Raw genomic sequence first — 15626 nt, 5'->3', positions numbered from 1 at the left:
TACTACCTCATCTGTGAAACATGGTGGTGGGCATGTTATGGCCTCGCCATGTAGAGCTGCCAGAGGTAATGGTGCAGTTATCTTCATTGATGATGTAACTGCTGATGGCAGAAGCAAAATGAATCCTGAGGTTTATAGAAAATTCTTATCTGCTCAAGTTCAAGGAAATGCCTCCAAACTCATTGGATGCTGCTTCATTCTACAGCAAGACAACTATCCCAAACATACTGTAAAAACAACAAGGAAGTTTTTCAAAGCTAAAACAGGAAAATCAATGAATAGCTTAACTAATCCAGAACATTCTTTAATTCATTTGCAGGAATGTTTAGAACAATATGGTGTATTGTCAAGATATAAGATGAATTGGGCTAAAAGTGAAATGTTACCAATTTCTGATGCAAATTATGATTTGTTTACTAAACTTCATTGGACCGATAAAGTTAAATACTTGGGTATAATGATTGATGTAAATATTCAATCATTATATAAATTAAATTATGTACTGTTAATGAGAAAAATTAAGATTGATTTGATTAAATGGAAGGATTTACCTTTGTCATTAATAGGTCAAGTAAATTGTATTAAGATGAACGTTTTTCCGAGAATTCAATATTTTTTTCAGTCGATTCCTTGTTTACTTTCTAAATATTTTTTCCAAGATTTAAATAAAGTACTATGAGAGTTTTTATGGAGGGGGAAGTTAGCTCAAATAGCATTACATAAATTGACTTGGAAATATGCATTGGGAGGTCTACAATTGCCTCATTTTCAAAATTATTATGAAGCTGGCCAATTAAGATTTATTAATCGTATGTTGGATGTTTCATATCCTCCTACTTGGGCGAGGATAGAATTGGCTAGTATTTCAGAATCTTATTATTTTAAAATATTTTAAAATATTAAATATTAAAAATTTTAAAATACTTGTTAGAGATTTAGACCAAAAGGAATTTGACAGCTATGAAATGTAAATTATTGGTCCAGGCTCCAATATATCAAAATAAATTGATTCCTTTTTCACTGAATAATATATTTTTAAAAGATTGGCAGATTAAGGGAATAAAATTATTGAGAAATTGTTTTGAAGAAGATAAATTTTTATCTTTTAATCAACTTAGAGAGAAATTTGGAATTTCAGTGAATTCTTTATTTGTGTACTATCAGCTTAGAACATTAGGGAAGGATAATTTCAGAAGAGAGATGAAAATTCCTAAATTAACACAATTTGAGTTCTTGATTTCTCATTCATTAAATAAGGGTTTTTTTTCCTGAGATGTTCGCATTGTTGCAAGACATAATGGATAAAATAAATTTAGATAAATCTAGAACCAAATGGGAAAGTGATTTAATTTGTCATATTGATCAGGCTGATTGGGAGATGATGTGTCATGATGGAGTGACTAAATTGCTTAATGTAAGATATAGTATGGTTAATTATAACTTTTTGCATCAGTTGAAAAAATATGGATTTAATAATTCAGAAGTGTGCTTTAGATGTTGAGTATGTGTAGGAACATTTTTACATTCAGTTTGGTTTTGTGATAAGGTTCAAACATTTTGGCAAAGAATTAGGGAATTTCTTCAAAAATTGTTCAAAAAGATTAAATTTCTATTAGATCCAAAAATTTTCCTGTTGGGTTGTACTGCCCTACTTACTGATTTGGGGTTGGATGAGTTTCAGACAGCTTTACTTCGTCTAGCATTGGTGGTAGCGCATAAATGCATGGCTATTTCATGGATGGATGAGGTTGAGGTGAATATAATTTGTTGGCAAAAGGAGTTTAAATCTTCTATTTATATGGAGAAAATAACAGTTTGTATGATAATTATGACATTTTTATTAAAATCTGGTCACCTTATTTGAATTGTATGGGTTTAGTAATATCTTAAAGTGTTTTTATTGCTCTTTGTATGCTCCCCTTGCCGCGTATGCTGAGGGTGGGTGTGGGGGTGGGGGAGGGGTAGTTGTAGTTTGTTTTTGTTATTTATATTATGTAATTTGTATGTTTTTTTCTGAACATTTTAAATAAAGTTGGAAAAAAAAATCAATGAATAGCCAAGTCGGTCACCCGATCTCAATCCAATTGAGCATGCCTTCCATATGCTGAAGAGAAAATTTAACGGGACAAACCCCTGAAACAACCAAGAGCTGGAGATGGCTGCAGTCAAGGCCTGGCAGAGCATCACCAGAGAAGATATTCAGCACTTGGTGATATCCATGACTTCAAGCAGCCATTGAATGCAAGGAATATGCAACAAAGAATTAAGCATGACAACTTTAATATACATATCATTGCTATGCCCTGAAATGAGGGGACTATGTGTAAAAAGTGCTGCAATTTCTACATGGTCAAACCAAAATGTACACAAATACCTTGCATAAAATCTGGAATGTGAATTGTTTGATTACAAATTTAAAACTGTGGAGCACAGGGACAAATAAAGGAAAAAAAAATGCCTTTGTCCAAAATATTATGGAGGGCAGTGTATGTGCCCATGAATGATTTCTATTGGATTTAGGACCCATGTAAATCATCGAGTCCACTGTGGTAAACAGAACCACCAGGCTAAATCCCACCACCTGAGCACATCCCCTGATCACAGCATCAATAACCAAACACAGTAAGATTTCTTTCATCTTTATTCATCCTTTAATTCAATAACATTTCAAGAATATATTTTATGTAAAATAAATAGTTTGCTTTCTACGGTAGAATATCAAAATCCTAAGGCTTACAGCACCTAAAGAGTCCATCATGTCTGTATCAGCTCTTTGAAAGAGCTGTTCAGGTATTCTCATTCACCTTCTTCCACCGTGTCCCACTCCCCTCAAGGCCCAGCCTACCTCCCTCCAACTTACTTAACCACTTCCCTTTGATCACTCCTATCACCCCATCCCATTGGTGTGATGGATCATGGCTCACGGTGCGAAAGAACAAACCAAGTTTCTCTCCTCTGTTCTGCCAGGTGCATTAGATGTGTGCGCCCCACTTACCTGGAATAACATTTGTACCACATTTGTCAACACCCCTCACAGTGTTCAATGGAGCAGGTTTGCTGGGCCAGATGGCTGACTTATGCCCTATTTCTTATGTTCGACATCGGTGTTATATCTCCTCTTTTCTCTGAGAACAATCTGATGTGTTGTGAAATTCCTAGCAACCTTCAATCTGATATTCAAGATGTCCATTTTTATTTCCAAGGGAAGCTTTCTGCAGGTTGAGCATAACACGGGTTCCTGTCCACATTTTGCTCATACCTTGATGAAGGGGCTCAAGCCCTAAATATTGGTTATGTTTCATTACCTTTGTGATATAAAGTACATTGCTTGACCTGCTGAGTTTCTCCAGCATTGTATTTCTGCTATATGTCTCTCCTAGGCCATCACCAACTGAGAAATGCCACGAGTCCACACAGTAGTGGTTTTATATCGTCCTTCTTTTAAACTACCTTATATACAGTGTAATAGTCACATTTAGTGGACTGATGTATGGGGTAAAATTCAGGGGGTTGACCATCACACGCACACTACTTTTGACCAAAGAGAGTACCCGCTTCGTTTGGGGTGTGCGGAGCTCAGATGGGTGGGCTAGCAGCTGGGAGCAGGTGGTAAGTTCGCATTTGGTGTGTTGGGAGCTCAGATGGTGGGCAGGCAAGGCCTAGGTAAGAGTCCGTAGTCGGGGCCTCAAGAGCTTCAGTGGGCGGGGAGTCAGGGCCAAAAATACTTTTACATGCGATATATGGAAAATACCAGATTCTTCCTCCAAAATAGGGGTTAGCATTTACTCGGTATCAACTAATGCATGCATATATACAGTATTTCTATTAAATCTCAGTTAAACAGGAAAGTCTGCAGATGCTGTGATTGCAGAGTGATAGGGCAAAAGTACTGGAGAAACTTAGCAGGTCACGTAGCATCTATAAGAAGCAAAGATTCGGCCCTGAGCCACTCATCAAGGTATGCTGGTTATGTACAGTACAGTGACATCAGTGCCCAGCACAAGATATAATGATGCTGGAAAATGCAACATAATAACAAAGAAGTATTTTACAATGTTGTAGTGTCAAGAGGAAGTTTACAATTTACATAATGTTCTAGAGTTCCCAATAGTTTTATGGTAGCAAACAATATACAGTAAAGTCCATGTTTTCTGGAATTCAAGCAACCAGCAGTTTCAAGCTACCAGCCAAAAAATGTGGGAAATAAATCAGTAAAGTTTAAAATTGGTGCCCCCTAGCTGTTAGTTGCCAATCATAGAATGCAATCTCAAGCAACCGTAAAATTCACTTATCTGGCATCTACCATTCTCTGTAGGTGCCAGATTTTGGGGGTTTTACTGTATTTGTAACAACTTCGCACAATACAATTCAAGATTCAAGATTCCTTTATTGTCAGGTAATAACATTCTGCCTGACATAAGGCAAGGAGTTGCCATTAGTGTTGCCTGGCACCCTTTACAGTAAGGGAGAAAGAGAAGTAAAAGAGAATCCCTTCAGTCACTAAGTATCTGTGGATATGCTTCCAGCCCTCCTACAGCCTCCTCAGCTGCACAGACTCCTGTTCGATCCATTGGCAACCTCCAGATCCAAACTTCCAACATGATCAAGAAGCCTTCAGCGCTGGAGGCTCTTCAGGATTTCTTCTTGCCCACAGTACCCTCTCGAATCCCACCTCCAGCCTTCAGCCACTGAGCCCTTCGCTGGTCTGCTAGCATGGTCACTGTTCCGTTAGGGTAATCTCTTCTGCTCTCCTTCTCAATGGGGGGAGGGGCATGTTCTCCTTGTTTCTGGTGCCATGCACCAGTCATCTGCTATCCAGAGTCTGCAACCCTCAAGGCTGCTGCCAAGCACAGGCACCGCCATCTTGGGCACAGATCCCGCAGTTGCAGAATTTCACTTAAAACCACTGTTGGCTCCTTTAACAGAATGTTCAAAGCTTATATGGAGCCACCACCAGCATTAGGACCGGGCAGTTGAACCTTTCGGAGCAGTACTGTGTCTCCACTCTCCTGGGCTGCAATTGTGAATTTTCCCTTCTGATACATCATTGCAATGGGGAACAGTTCCCAGTTCATGGGAATCAGAATAACTCATTCAGGCCATTTATTGCCATGAGTCAATCTTCAGTAATTGGAAGAGGAGTTATTAACAGTACTGTCAGGCAGCACTTACAAATAAGCTGTTCAGTAATGTTGAGGTTGAGACTGGCGAGGACTATTTATCTCCAGAACTTTTCATACACTTGGTGTATCAAGTGTCAAAGGCACAAAGGTGGTGAGCTTCCAAGCCAGGGCAGTGACTGATGCCAAACGGATGCTGCAGGGAGTGGCACTTCCATACTCTCCCTGTGGTCGACAACAGGGGTGGTGGGTTCCAGAAAGTGTGAGAGACTTTCCTTGTGGGCAAGGCAGCCAAGAACCAAGGAAAGGAGCCTTGAATAACCTGAAGAATAGAGACACATTTTGACTAACCAGGTAATTTCCAGCCTCTCTCTGGTGGCCAACATTGCAGACTTTTTCTTGGCAAAGACCAAGGCCCAACCATCCTAAGGAGTCTCATCAATGACCTTCACCCCTCCACAGTGAGGTCAGGAGTGGGGTTTGATTGTTGATAATCACACGGTTCAATTCCATTCACAGTTCCTTCAATAACAGGGTGAGCACTGTGACCAAGAACGTAAGGAGCAGAACATTCAGAACTGAGCCAAGAGGTGGGTGGTAGCACTGTGTGCCACAGCAGTGCCAATCCTGCATCCTCACACCAATGCTGGGCGGTGCATGTCCTCTGTGCCAAGGTGACTAGTAGCACTGTGATCCACACTAATGGCAGGCAGCACACGCCCTCTGTGCTGAGAGGTGGGTGGTAGCACTGTGATCCACACCAATGCCGAGCAGTGTGTGTCCTCACACCAATTCTGGGCAGTGCTGAGTCTGTGCTGTGAGGTGGGAATTAGCTCTGTGTGCCACACCAATGCCGGGCTGTTTGTGTCATCACACCAATGTTGGGCAGAGCATGTTGTCTGTGCTGTGAGGTGGGTGGTAGCACTGATCCACACCAACATTGGTCAGTGTGCATCCTCTGTGCCAAGAGATGGGAGATTGGTTCCACACTAATGCCTGGCAGTGAGGCCCTGTCTAGGCAGTGTACATCCTCTGTGCATTCCACACCATTACTTATCAAGGGGTTACCATGAACCAACAAAACAGCTGGACCAACCATGTAAATGCTGATCACAAGAGGGCACAGGTTGCCTGGGAAACTCACCTTCTCACTCCCCAAAGCATTCCTACCATCTACAAAGTATGTGGAGTCAGTTTCTCAGCATGGGGACAGACCTTTCAGCCCAACTTGTCTATGCTAAATTATCTATCTGAGCTCATCCCATTTGTCTGTGTTTTCCAATATTGCTCTAAATCACTAGGGTCAATATCAACTCCTGGCCGGGGTTTGATTGAACATTTGTGATGGAAAGTGGGGCAGATCAACAGAAAATATGGCCTATGGCAGTGGTGGCCAACCTTTCATGAGAGTGGGCTTTGGTGGCCCCCATTTGGCTTTGGCCTTTGAATAAGTTTGAGCGAACGGGAGGATGGATTGAGTGTAGAAGAAAGATGTATGTGTTCTTTGTACCTTTGGTAGCACCCCCCCACCCCCAGCACTGCAGCCATCACCCTTTCCCCACCACGTCCAGTGCTGGGATTCCATATCTAGGGGATGATGAGGGATCAAGTATCCCATGAAGGGGACAATAGTCTAAAAGGTTTGGGGACCCCTGCTCTAAGCCTTTCCTAACCATTTACCTGGCTAAATTTCTTTTGAATGTTGTAATTGCACCCATGTCTATCACGTCCTATGACAGCTCGTTCCACATAGCCACCAACTTGTGAGTAATAATTGCCCCTCTGATCCCTTTTAATCTTTCCCCTCTCACCTTAAATTTATACCCTCAAGTTTTCAGAGTTCAGAACCCTGGGGGGGGGGGGGGGGGGAGAATGGGGGAAACCAAACAATCTTTTCTATGACTTTATAATCCTCCATAACATCAGCTCTCAAACTCTTTCATTCCAGGGAGAAATGTCCCAGCATTTCTTGAAGAAGGGCTCAGGTCCAAAACGTCGACAATATATCTTTGTCTCCTATAGATGCTGAAAAGACCAGCTGAGATCCTCCAGCATTTCGGTGTGTTTACTACAATCACAGCATCAGCAGACTTTCATGCTTTACTCCGGTGACAACAGTGCAGGGGGTCACCAAGTCTCAGACTGCAACATTTATAAAAAGGAATTCGAGTCCGCAATCAAAAATAAGCTAACCTTCCTTCATTCATGACCACTTGAAGTCAAAAGAGAAACCAAATAGTATTGTTCAGTGTTTTAAGACAAAAGGAATCCTGGGCTTTGGTGGATTGTACAATTTACTGTAAAAGCTAAAGGTTCTCCTTCACCCCTGTTTTTGTCACCTGACCGGATTACACCTGGGCTGCAATTTGAAGTATCGGTCCATTACAGGGTTCCAAGCCAGATGTCCTTTGACAATCGAGTATTGAATTCTTCCCCAGTGAATTCGGGGAAACTGTTTGGAATTGCAATCGGTTTTATGTTATAGCCCAGCTCAGTTCAGTTGTTTGTTAGAATGGTTCCAATAGTATCTGGTAGTCAGCTGATCACAAGACTCTCCCAAGAGCAAGCAGATATTTCTTCTTTTCCATACACATGTTCTTTTCAGTAATAAACTCCAAGAGTGAGGGATTCCGGTCAGGGCCTCCCAACTTCTCCCGAATCAACTCATTGTTTTCCATCGAAGTGCTCCTGTAGTTTGGACTTGGTCCCCTAGAAATGTTGAACCAGATGAGACATTTATCATTTACTGATGGTGTCTCAGTGACACTGGGGAGGCCTGCTGCTCTTTTCTCTCCAAATCCAACCTTACCAACACTGTGGGGAAAGGAGGGCGGGGGGGGGATGTGCAAAAAATGAAATAGATGTGCATAAATAAATAGACATGCTCAGCACAAGTTGCTTGTGCATCCAGGAAGGTGGATCATTGACAGTCACCTTCAGTCATTACAAGATAGAGCCTGAAATCAGTCATTTCTTCCTAATCAGGGATGTGTAGTCACACAGGAGGTAAACTAAGTAACAGGTTCATTCAAAAAATTACTTAAAACTCTTTCACCAATTAGAGTCCTGCACTAGTAGCCACAGTATGGCTTCCTGGCCCAAGTTTTCTTCTGTGAACTTTCTTCCCTTGTGAAAGTTCCTGAGCCTAACCATGTTGGCTTGGGATGAAGCAGATCAATGATTGACAATAAAATCACACCAAGTAAACAAGATTGTCCCTTTTGACCTGTAACCTGAGTGAAATTAGATAATGACCAGTGGGGCCACTGGTCCTCAATTTCAGGCAGTTCAGTTCTGTTTCCCTTTGATCTGTGAAGCTGGAACCATATTACCTCTTGCGTCAATAGACTTTCAGTTTGAGCACCTTGGAAATCCGCTCCTTTGCACTGGAGTAGATGAGGTATGAGCCTTCATCTGTGTTGAACTGTTCCCAGTCTGTACAGCCATACGTTGGGAGGTGATGGACAGGGACAAAACTTTCGTAACCCTGCCACCTGCAAGGAAATGACATCTCTGAGACCACATCCAATTTTATTTTGGAGTGCGAGTTTAATCTTTGTCTTTATGCAATGTAGCAAGATTCCAAACCACTAAACAGGAGTGTAGGCAACAAACATTTAGCAGGACAGCTTGCTCATTACAGCATCAGTGAGCCAGCTTCAAACCCTCCACTGTCTTTAAGGAATTTGTATGTTTTCCTTGTCCACGTGGGGTTCCTCCAGGTGCTCTGGTTTCCTCCCACATTCCAAAGACATGGGCTAAAATTGAAAGGGGAAAAGTTTAGGGAGAACAAAGGGGGAACTTCATCACACAGGGAGTGTGGAACAAGCTGCCAGCTGAAGGCTCAATTTCAACATTTTAGAAGAATTTGTACGTACATGGACGGGAGAAGCATGAAGGGCTAGGGACTAGGTGCAGGTCAGTGGGACTAGGAAAAAAAAATGATTCGGCACAGACAAGAAGGGCCGAAGGGGCCTGTTTCTATGCTGTAATGTTCTATGGTTCTACATGCACGTTGGTAGGTAAGTTAATTGGTTGATTGGTATAATTGGACAGTGTAGACTCGTGAGCTGGAAGGGCCTATCACTGTGCTGTATCCCTTGATTTAATTTTTTTTAAATCTGTTGTGGAGCCAGATAAGAAGTAACCAAAGAGGTTGGTTCAACGACAAAGGAATGAAGCACAGGAAATACTGGAAAAGGGCAGCGCTACCAGGGCTGCCGTTATGGAGAGCAAGGAGCAGAGATACAGCCCTCCCATGGGGTCCACCTGCCCAGTCAACTGCCATCAGCTCCACACAGGCTTTGAACGGCACATTAAAGGAGTTGGTGGGGTCTGTGCCAAAGATGGCGGTGCCTCTGATCGGCAGCAGCTACGAGGAGTTACCGACTTCAAGAAAATGGAGATTTGGCACAGGGCACCAGAAAATGGGGAGACCATCCCTGTCTGAGAAGGAAAAGCAGAGGAGACGACACACGGGATGGTGACCAAGTGGTGAGCCAGTGAGGAGGTTCTGCTGCTGAAAGACCCACGCAGGCTGCTGGTAACTCGAAGTGAGGAGACTACGGAGGCCGTGGGCTGCTGGAGACTGCTGTCGGAGGACTCGTACCAGGCTGCGGACTGCTGGAAACTGGCTGGAGGGGTACCAGGTATTGGAACCGGGATGCAATGGAGTGCCGAAGGGTTCCTGATTATGTTGAAGATTTGGATCTAGAGCCTGAGTTGTCAGTGCTTGGGACTGAACTCTATATGGCTGCAGAAGCGCTGGAGGCGAATCTACGGACACTCAATGACTCTGGAGAAACTCTCTTTTCCTTCTTTTTCTTTGACTGTTAAGAGGTGTTTCAGGCAATTTCTGCCAATGGCTAATCTATCGGCTTTACAGCAGACAAAAGCAATTTTGTGTAATATGACACTTTTTATTACATGACAATAAATTGAATCTTGAAGATCAAGCATCTGAGGCATTTAAGGAAGAAAGTTCCCAAACTGTTGGCTCAGCTAACTGAAACAGGGTAGGCAGTGCTGGAGTAACTTGAAGTCAGAGTTAAGCCATTGAAATGCACGGAGGTTGCAATGGTTTTGGGTGGATGGGGAGGAGCAGAGACAATTCTGAAATCTGGGAAAAAGGACAAGAATGTTAAAATCAACCTGCTGTTGGGACGAGAGTCAGCTTGGTTCAGGGAGCATGGAGAACTTGCTGTGACTTCCATTCAGATGGATGAACTCACCTGTAGATAACACTGTTTAAAAAAAACTTGGAGCCATCAAATGAGTTTGCCACAACCAGGAAGCTGTCATCACCCACCTTGAAGAACTCCCAGTCAACTGCACTGCAAGAGAAAGATTAGCAGTGATGAGGCTGTGGTACAGATCTTAGTCATGTGCCACTAGGGCTTGCTCCCCCAGGATGCTTCATGTTCAAGTTCGACTGTACCACTGTGCTTCAATGTCCTGCCAATGAAGGCAAACAAGCCTTGTGCTGCACATATGGTACATTTGCCTTCATTGGTCAAGATCTTGAGTGAAAGTAAGGAAATTTTTTTGCAGCCATATAAAACTTAAGTTGGGTCCCATTTGGAGTATTGTGTACAATTCTGGTCACCCCATTGAAGGAAAGATGTGGATGCTTTGGAAAGGATGCAGAAGAGATTTACCAGGACGTTACCTGGATTGGAGGTTAAGAGCTATGGGGAGAGGTTGGACAAACCTGGATTGTTTTCTCTGGAGTGTAGGAGGCTGAGGAAAGATCTCTAGAAGTCATGCATGCAAGTTGAGGGGGAGAAAATATAAAGGAGATGCATGAGTCATGATTTGTTTTAAACACAGAGACGGGAGGGTGTCTGAAACAATGTACCGGGGTGGTGGTGGAAGCAGATACAGTAGTAGCAATTAAGAGACTTCCAGATAGACAAATGACTATGCGGGCAATGGAGAGGAATGTATCGAGTGCAAGCAGCAGAGTTTCAGTTTAAAACTTGAGTAACGTGTTTAGCACAGGCCTGTTCCTGTGTTGTAATGTTCCATCAGATCTGGAACCAGATGGTCATAGGATCAGTGGCAGGAGATGGGAGATCGTTTGGGGAGGTTGTGCCATCAGGTAGGTGGTTCAAAAGTTAGGTAGGGGGATGAGAATCCAGAAGGAAAAGAGGGATATAAGCAAGGGAAGGCACTCAGCTCTTGTCGAGGACTTGCTCAGGGATGCCTCTCCAAATCAATGCAGCACAACTCAGGCTGAGGTTTCAATTCGTGGAATGATTCGTCCCCACAACACCCTAAATACATGTTGTAGAGGCCACAACTTTACTCTGTGTATCTGATGCAGAGAACGCATCATCGGTGGCTGTAAATTCAAGCTGAAATATCAAACTTAGATGTAATTTGTCCTGAAAACCATGGTATCTATATTTCACCCTGAGAATAGAAAATAATTTTCAAATCCACCGCACTGGAAATTTTAAAAATGTGCCATGGGTGAACTTCCAGGCAATATAGACTGAGAATTGTGGAAGGGGTGCAGAGAAGATTCACCAGGATGTTGTTGGGACATGAGGGCTGGAGAGGTTGGAACTTTATAGCCTAGAGTGAAGGAGGCTGAAGAGTGACCTTATAGAGGTTCATAAAATGATAAGGGGTCGATATTCACAGTCTTTTTCCCCAAGGTAGATGATTCTGGAACTAGGGGATGTAGATTTTAGGTAAAAAGGGAGAGATGAAGAGAGACCTGAGGAGCAACTTTTTCAGACAGATGATGGTCTGTGTCTAAGATGAGCTGCCAGAGGAAACTGTTAAACAAGCACAATTTTCATGCAGATAGGACATTTGGACAGATTCACAATTTTCATGCAGATAGGACATTTGGACAGATTGACGACAGGAACGTCTTAGATGGATATGGACCAAATTCAGACGAGAGGGGTCAGCCCAGAAGCCATCTTGGTCAGCATGCTTGGTTGATGACACCACAGTTGTCGGCAGAATCACAAGCAGCAATGAGGAAGTGTACAGAAGGGAGATAGGTCAGCTCGTTGACAATAAGCTTGCGCTCAACGCCAGCAAAACCAAGGAGATGATTGTGGACTTCAGGAGGAAGTCAGGGGAACACGACCCAGTCCTCATCAAGGGCTCAGTAGTGGAGAGGGTCAAGACCTTCAAATTCCTGGGTGTCAGCCTCTCGGAGGATCTGTCCTGGAGCCTCCATGTTGATGCAATCACAAAAAAGGCTCACCAGTGGCTAGACTTTGTGAGGTGTTTGCAGAGATTTGATATGTCATCAAAGACCCTCAAACTTCTACAGGTGTACCATGGAGAGCATTCTGGCTGGTTGCATCACTGCCTGGTATGGAGGCACCAACTCTCAGGACAAGAATAAACTCCAAAGGGTTGCTAACTCGGCCTGCGACTTCACTCCATCGAGGACATCTACAAAGGAGGTATCTTAAGAAACCAGCCTCTATCCTCAAAGAACCCCCCCCCCCCAACACCTAGGCCATTCTCTCTTTTCTCTGCTACTATTGGGGAAAAAGTACAGGAGTTCTAAAGACAAGCACTCAGCGGCACAAGGACAGCTACTTCCCCACTGCCATCAGATTCCTGAATAATCAAGACACTGCCTTACTTTTCATGGACTATTATTTTTAATTTATTATAGTAATGGCATAATAGTTACAATATGAATGTTCGAACTTTGACTTGTTCTTGACAATAAATTCTGACTCTGTTTGACTCTTTCATTCCTGATGCTGAAACTCTGCCACCACCAGGCAGTACTGCCATTCACCAAGCTGGTCACTGGTTCAGAGTCCTCCCATCCGAAGCTCCGTCCTCACAGCAACTCCTCAAGTGAGACCCTACCAGAGCTTGCCCGGGAGATTCTAAAACAACTCATTACAATATAGGATGGACAAAGAATCAAACACAACTTTTTAAAAGAGATGAGACCAGAAGCAGAAGATTGCCGGATAGCTCTGAGGGAGCCATGTGTGGGATAACAGAAGGGCTCTTTCACCAGGTAGACCTGGTGATCTCTCCTGTTGTTTGGGTTGACTCCTGATGTGACGCCATTCCTGATGTCACCTGCGGCCTGAACAAAGGCAGCGGCATTGCTACCTTTAATTCGGGATAGGTGGACAGCAGTTTTGTTTGCTTCAATGTTCAAAGTCAGGGGCAAGATACAGTAAATAAAAAGGGAAAAAAAGTTTATAAAAGTAACTATTATACATACAAAAATGTAGTTTCCCCTACTGAACTCTATATATTTCAAATATATCTAAGCTCTGATGGTGAACAGATCTGTATGTACGGGGTGGGGGGGGGGAGGAAGGGAGGGACTATCTTGTTTTTGTTTGTTGTGTAAGAAAAAGTTTAACATATTGTATATTTAAAATGTTACTATGTATATTTTTGAAAAAAATTAAAAATAAAATATTCCAAAAAAATGTTCATCAAAGTCGTTGGGAATGGCAACCTCCAGACAACTCCAGGCAAAGGTATCAGTCTGGGAGTTGGGGATGTGAAAATCTCCCTAATGTTTTGCTGGGGAGACTGTAAGACTCAGTGGGTCAGGTAGCATCCATGGAGGGAGGGAAGGGGAGAGGGAAAGTCAATGTTTCAGGTTGGGTCCCTTTCTGGAGGTGAAAGCAGAAAGGGGTGAAATCATATTTAAAAGTTTGAGAAAAGAGAGGAGGCCAAATAAGCTGGGGAGGGGCTGAGGTGAAGGTGTACTGGACAGATGGTGGGAGAGGGATAGAACACTGGAAGGGAAAGGATAAGGTTAGAGGGAAAAGTAAGAGCAGGAGAACGTAAACAGATGGAAACCGTGGGACCAGATTGAGTAGGGGGTGATTAACATTCGAAACAAAATAATCAAAATAATTGTTAGGACAGTGTGAGCTCAATCCCTGGGGTTTCCCCACTCTTTCTCATCTGATTAGTCAACAAGTGCTTAGTTGCACCTTTTGATTGGTGCGCAAGGGATGTGAAATAGTACAAGTTAGTGGGGCACGTGACATAACATTCCAGTATCTAAGGATGTCAGCGGAATGAGGAGGTTATGGGTTCAAGCCAGGCTGAACGTTCTCCAGGCTGAGCTCCCACTACACACAAAGAGGTGAATCAACCTCTCCCTGCCTCAGCGACAGAAAAGTGTGAACTGATTCCTGAGAAAGAGAGGATTGTTTGAGTACATTGGTCCTCTGTTCTCTGGAGTTCGGAAGAAGGAGAGGAGGTTAATTTGAAATGATCTGAGATGCTTCCACTGGTGGAAGAGTGTGGCCTCATGATGGAGGAATCCCATTTAAGTGGTGGTCAGGGCAAAGATTGTACAGAGGGATGTAGCACAGAAAGTCCACACTGAGCACTATCTACCCATTCATTCCAATCCTACCCCAACTTTTTTTTTAATTCTCCTCCGGTTCCAATCAAACTCCCTCAGATTCTACCCACTCACCAGTACTTTGGGGGATGATTTACAGCAGCCGATGAACACACTGGCCTGCATGTCTGAGGGACGTGGGAGGAAATGGGGAGCACCAGAGGTGTGGGGGGGGGGGGGGTGGGAATCCAAATGTCACAAGGAGAAGGTACAGACTGCACACACAGAGAGTACCAGTGGCACTGTTAGGCAGCGGCCTACCTGCTGTGCCACAGAGACAGTTTAGGAAAGTGGGGTCAGGGAATGTTGTGGAGCTGAGAACAGGTTCTTACTAAATTGAGAGGCAAGTCTGGGAGCCTCCTACTGATGCTCTTTCTAATGGCACAAAGACAAAGACCATGTGTAGGAAATAGAAGGTCATTCAGCCTGTTGCACCTGCTCTTGCTCTTCATGGCTGATGGAAACAGCACAGAAATAGGTCCTTTGGCCCATCTAACTAGCCAAACAATTATTCTGCTGAGTCCCATTGACCTGCACCTGGACCATAGTCTCCATACCCTCCCATCCATATACCTATCCTAATTTTTCTTAAATGTCCAAATGTTGGGTGGATATAGGAAAAAATAGAGGGCTATTGGTGTGAGGCAGGGAAGGATTAGATTGTTGTGGAGTACGTTTCCATAGGTCGGCACAACATCATGGGCTGAAGGGCCTGTACTGTGCTATAATGTTCTATGATCTAAATGAAGCCCACATTCACCACTTCAGCTGGCAGCTCATTTCACACTCGCCACTCTATCTGAGAAGAAGTCTCCCCCCCCTGCCATGTTCTCTTTAAACATTTCACCTTTCACCCTTAGCCCATGTCCTCTAGTTCTTGTCTCACCCAATCTTAGTGAAAAAGGCCTGCTTTAATTTATCTATCCCCCTCATAATTTTGTATACCTCTATCAAATCTCTCCTCATTTCCCGAAGCTTTCCTCAAGCTACCAAGGTACTGTTTTCTGGCTTGGATAAATGTAAAAGATGCTATGGTGTTGTTCTTCTTGACCAAGCGGTCTCCGTCAATCAGAGTCAAGGAGACAAATTGACTGGAACTTATCTCACTGTTGTGCACACACTTCGGCATCTGA

At 43.3% G+C, this 15626-nt stretch overlaps 1 protein-coding gene across 3 annotated transcripts in view; it reads right to left on the bottom strand.

Moving 5' to 3' along the window:
* Positions 1-2644: 2644 nt before the first annotated feature.
* Positions 2645-15626, bottom strand: part of LOC138761679 (thrombospondin-type laminin G domain and EAR repeat-containing protein-like) — a 126737-nt gene continuing 113755 nt past the window's right edge. For 2 of the 3 annotated variants that reach the window (XM_069934250.1, XM_069934248.1), the window contains exons 11-12: positions 10352-10453; positions 2645-8614 (exon numbers count right to left, since the gene is read on the bottom strand). In XM_069934250.1, coding sequence (XP_069790351.1) covers positions 8461-8614; positions 10352-10453 — 256 coding nt within the window. In that variant the 3' untranslated portion in view covers positions 2645-8460. Of the gene's footprint in view, positions 8615-10351; positions 10454-15626 lie in introns of those variants that run through there. The other variant, XM_069934251.1, reaches the window with a different exon arrangement.

The sequence above is a fragment of the Narcine bancroftii genome, chromosome 4 (assembly GCF_036971445.1).
Source record: "Narcine bancroftii isolate sNarBan1 chromosome 4, sNarBan1.hap1, whole genome shotgun sequence".
In the NCBI taxonomy this organism is placed as follows: domain Eukaryota; kingdom Metazoa; phylum Chordata; class Chondrichthyes; order Torpediniformes; family Narcinidae; genus Narcine; species Narcine bancroftii.
The sequence above is the reverse complement of the archived record's forward strand: the minus strand, read 5'-3'. Positions and strand labels throughout refer to the sequence as shown.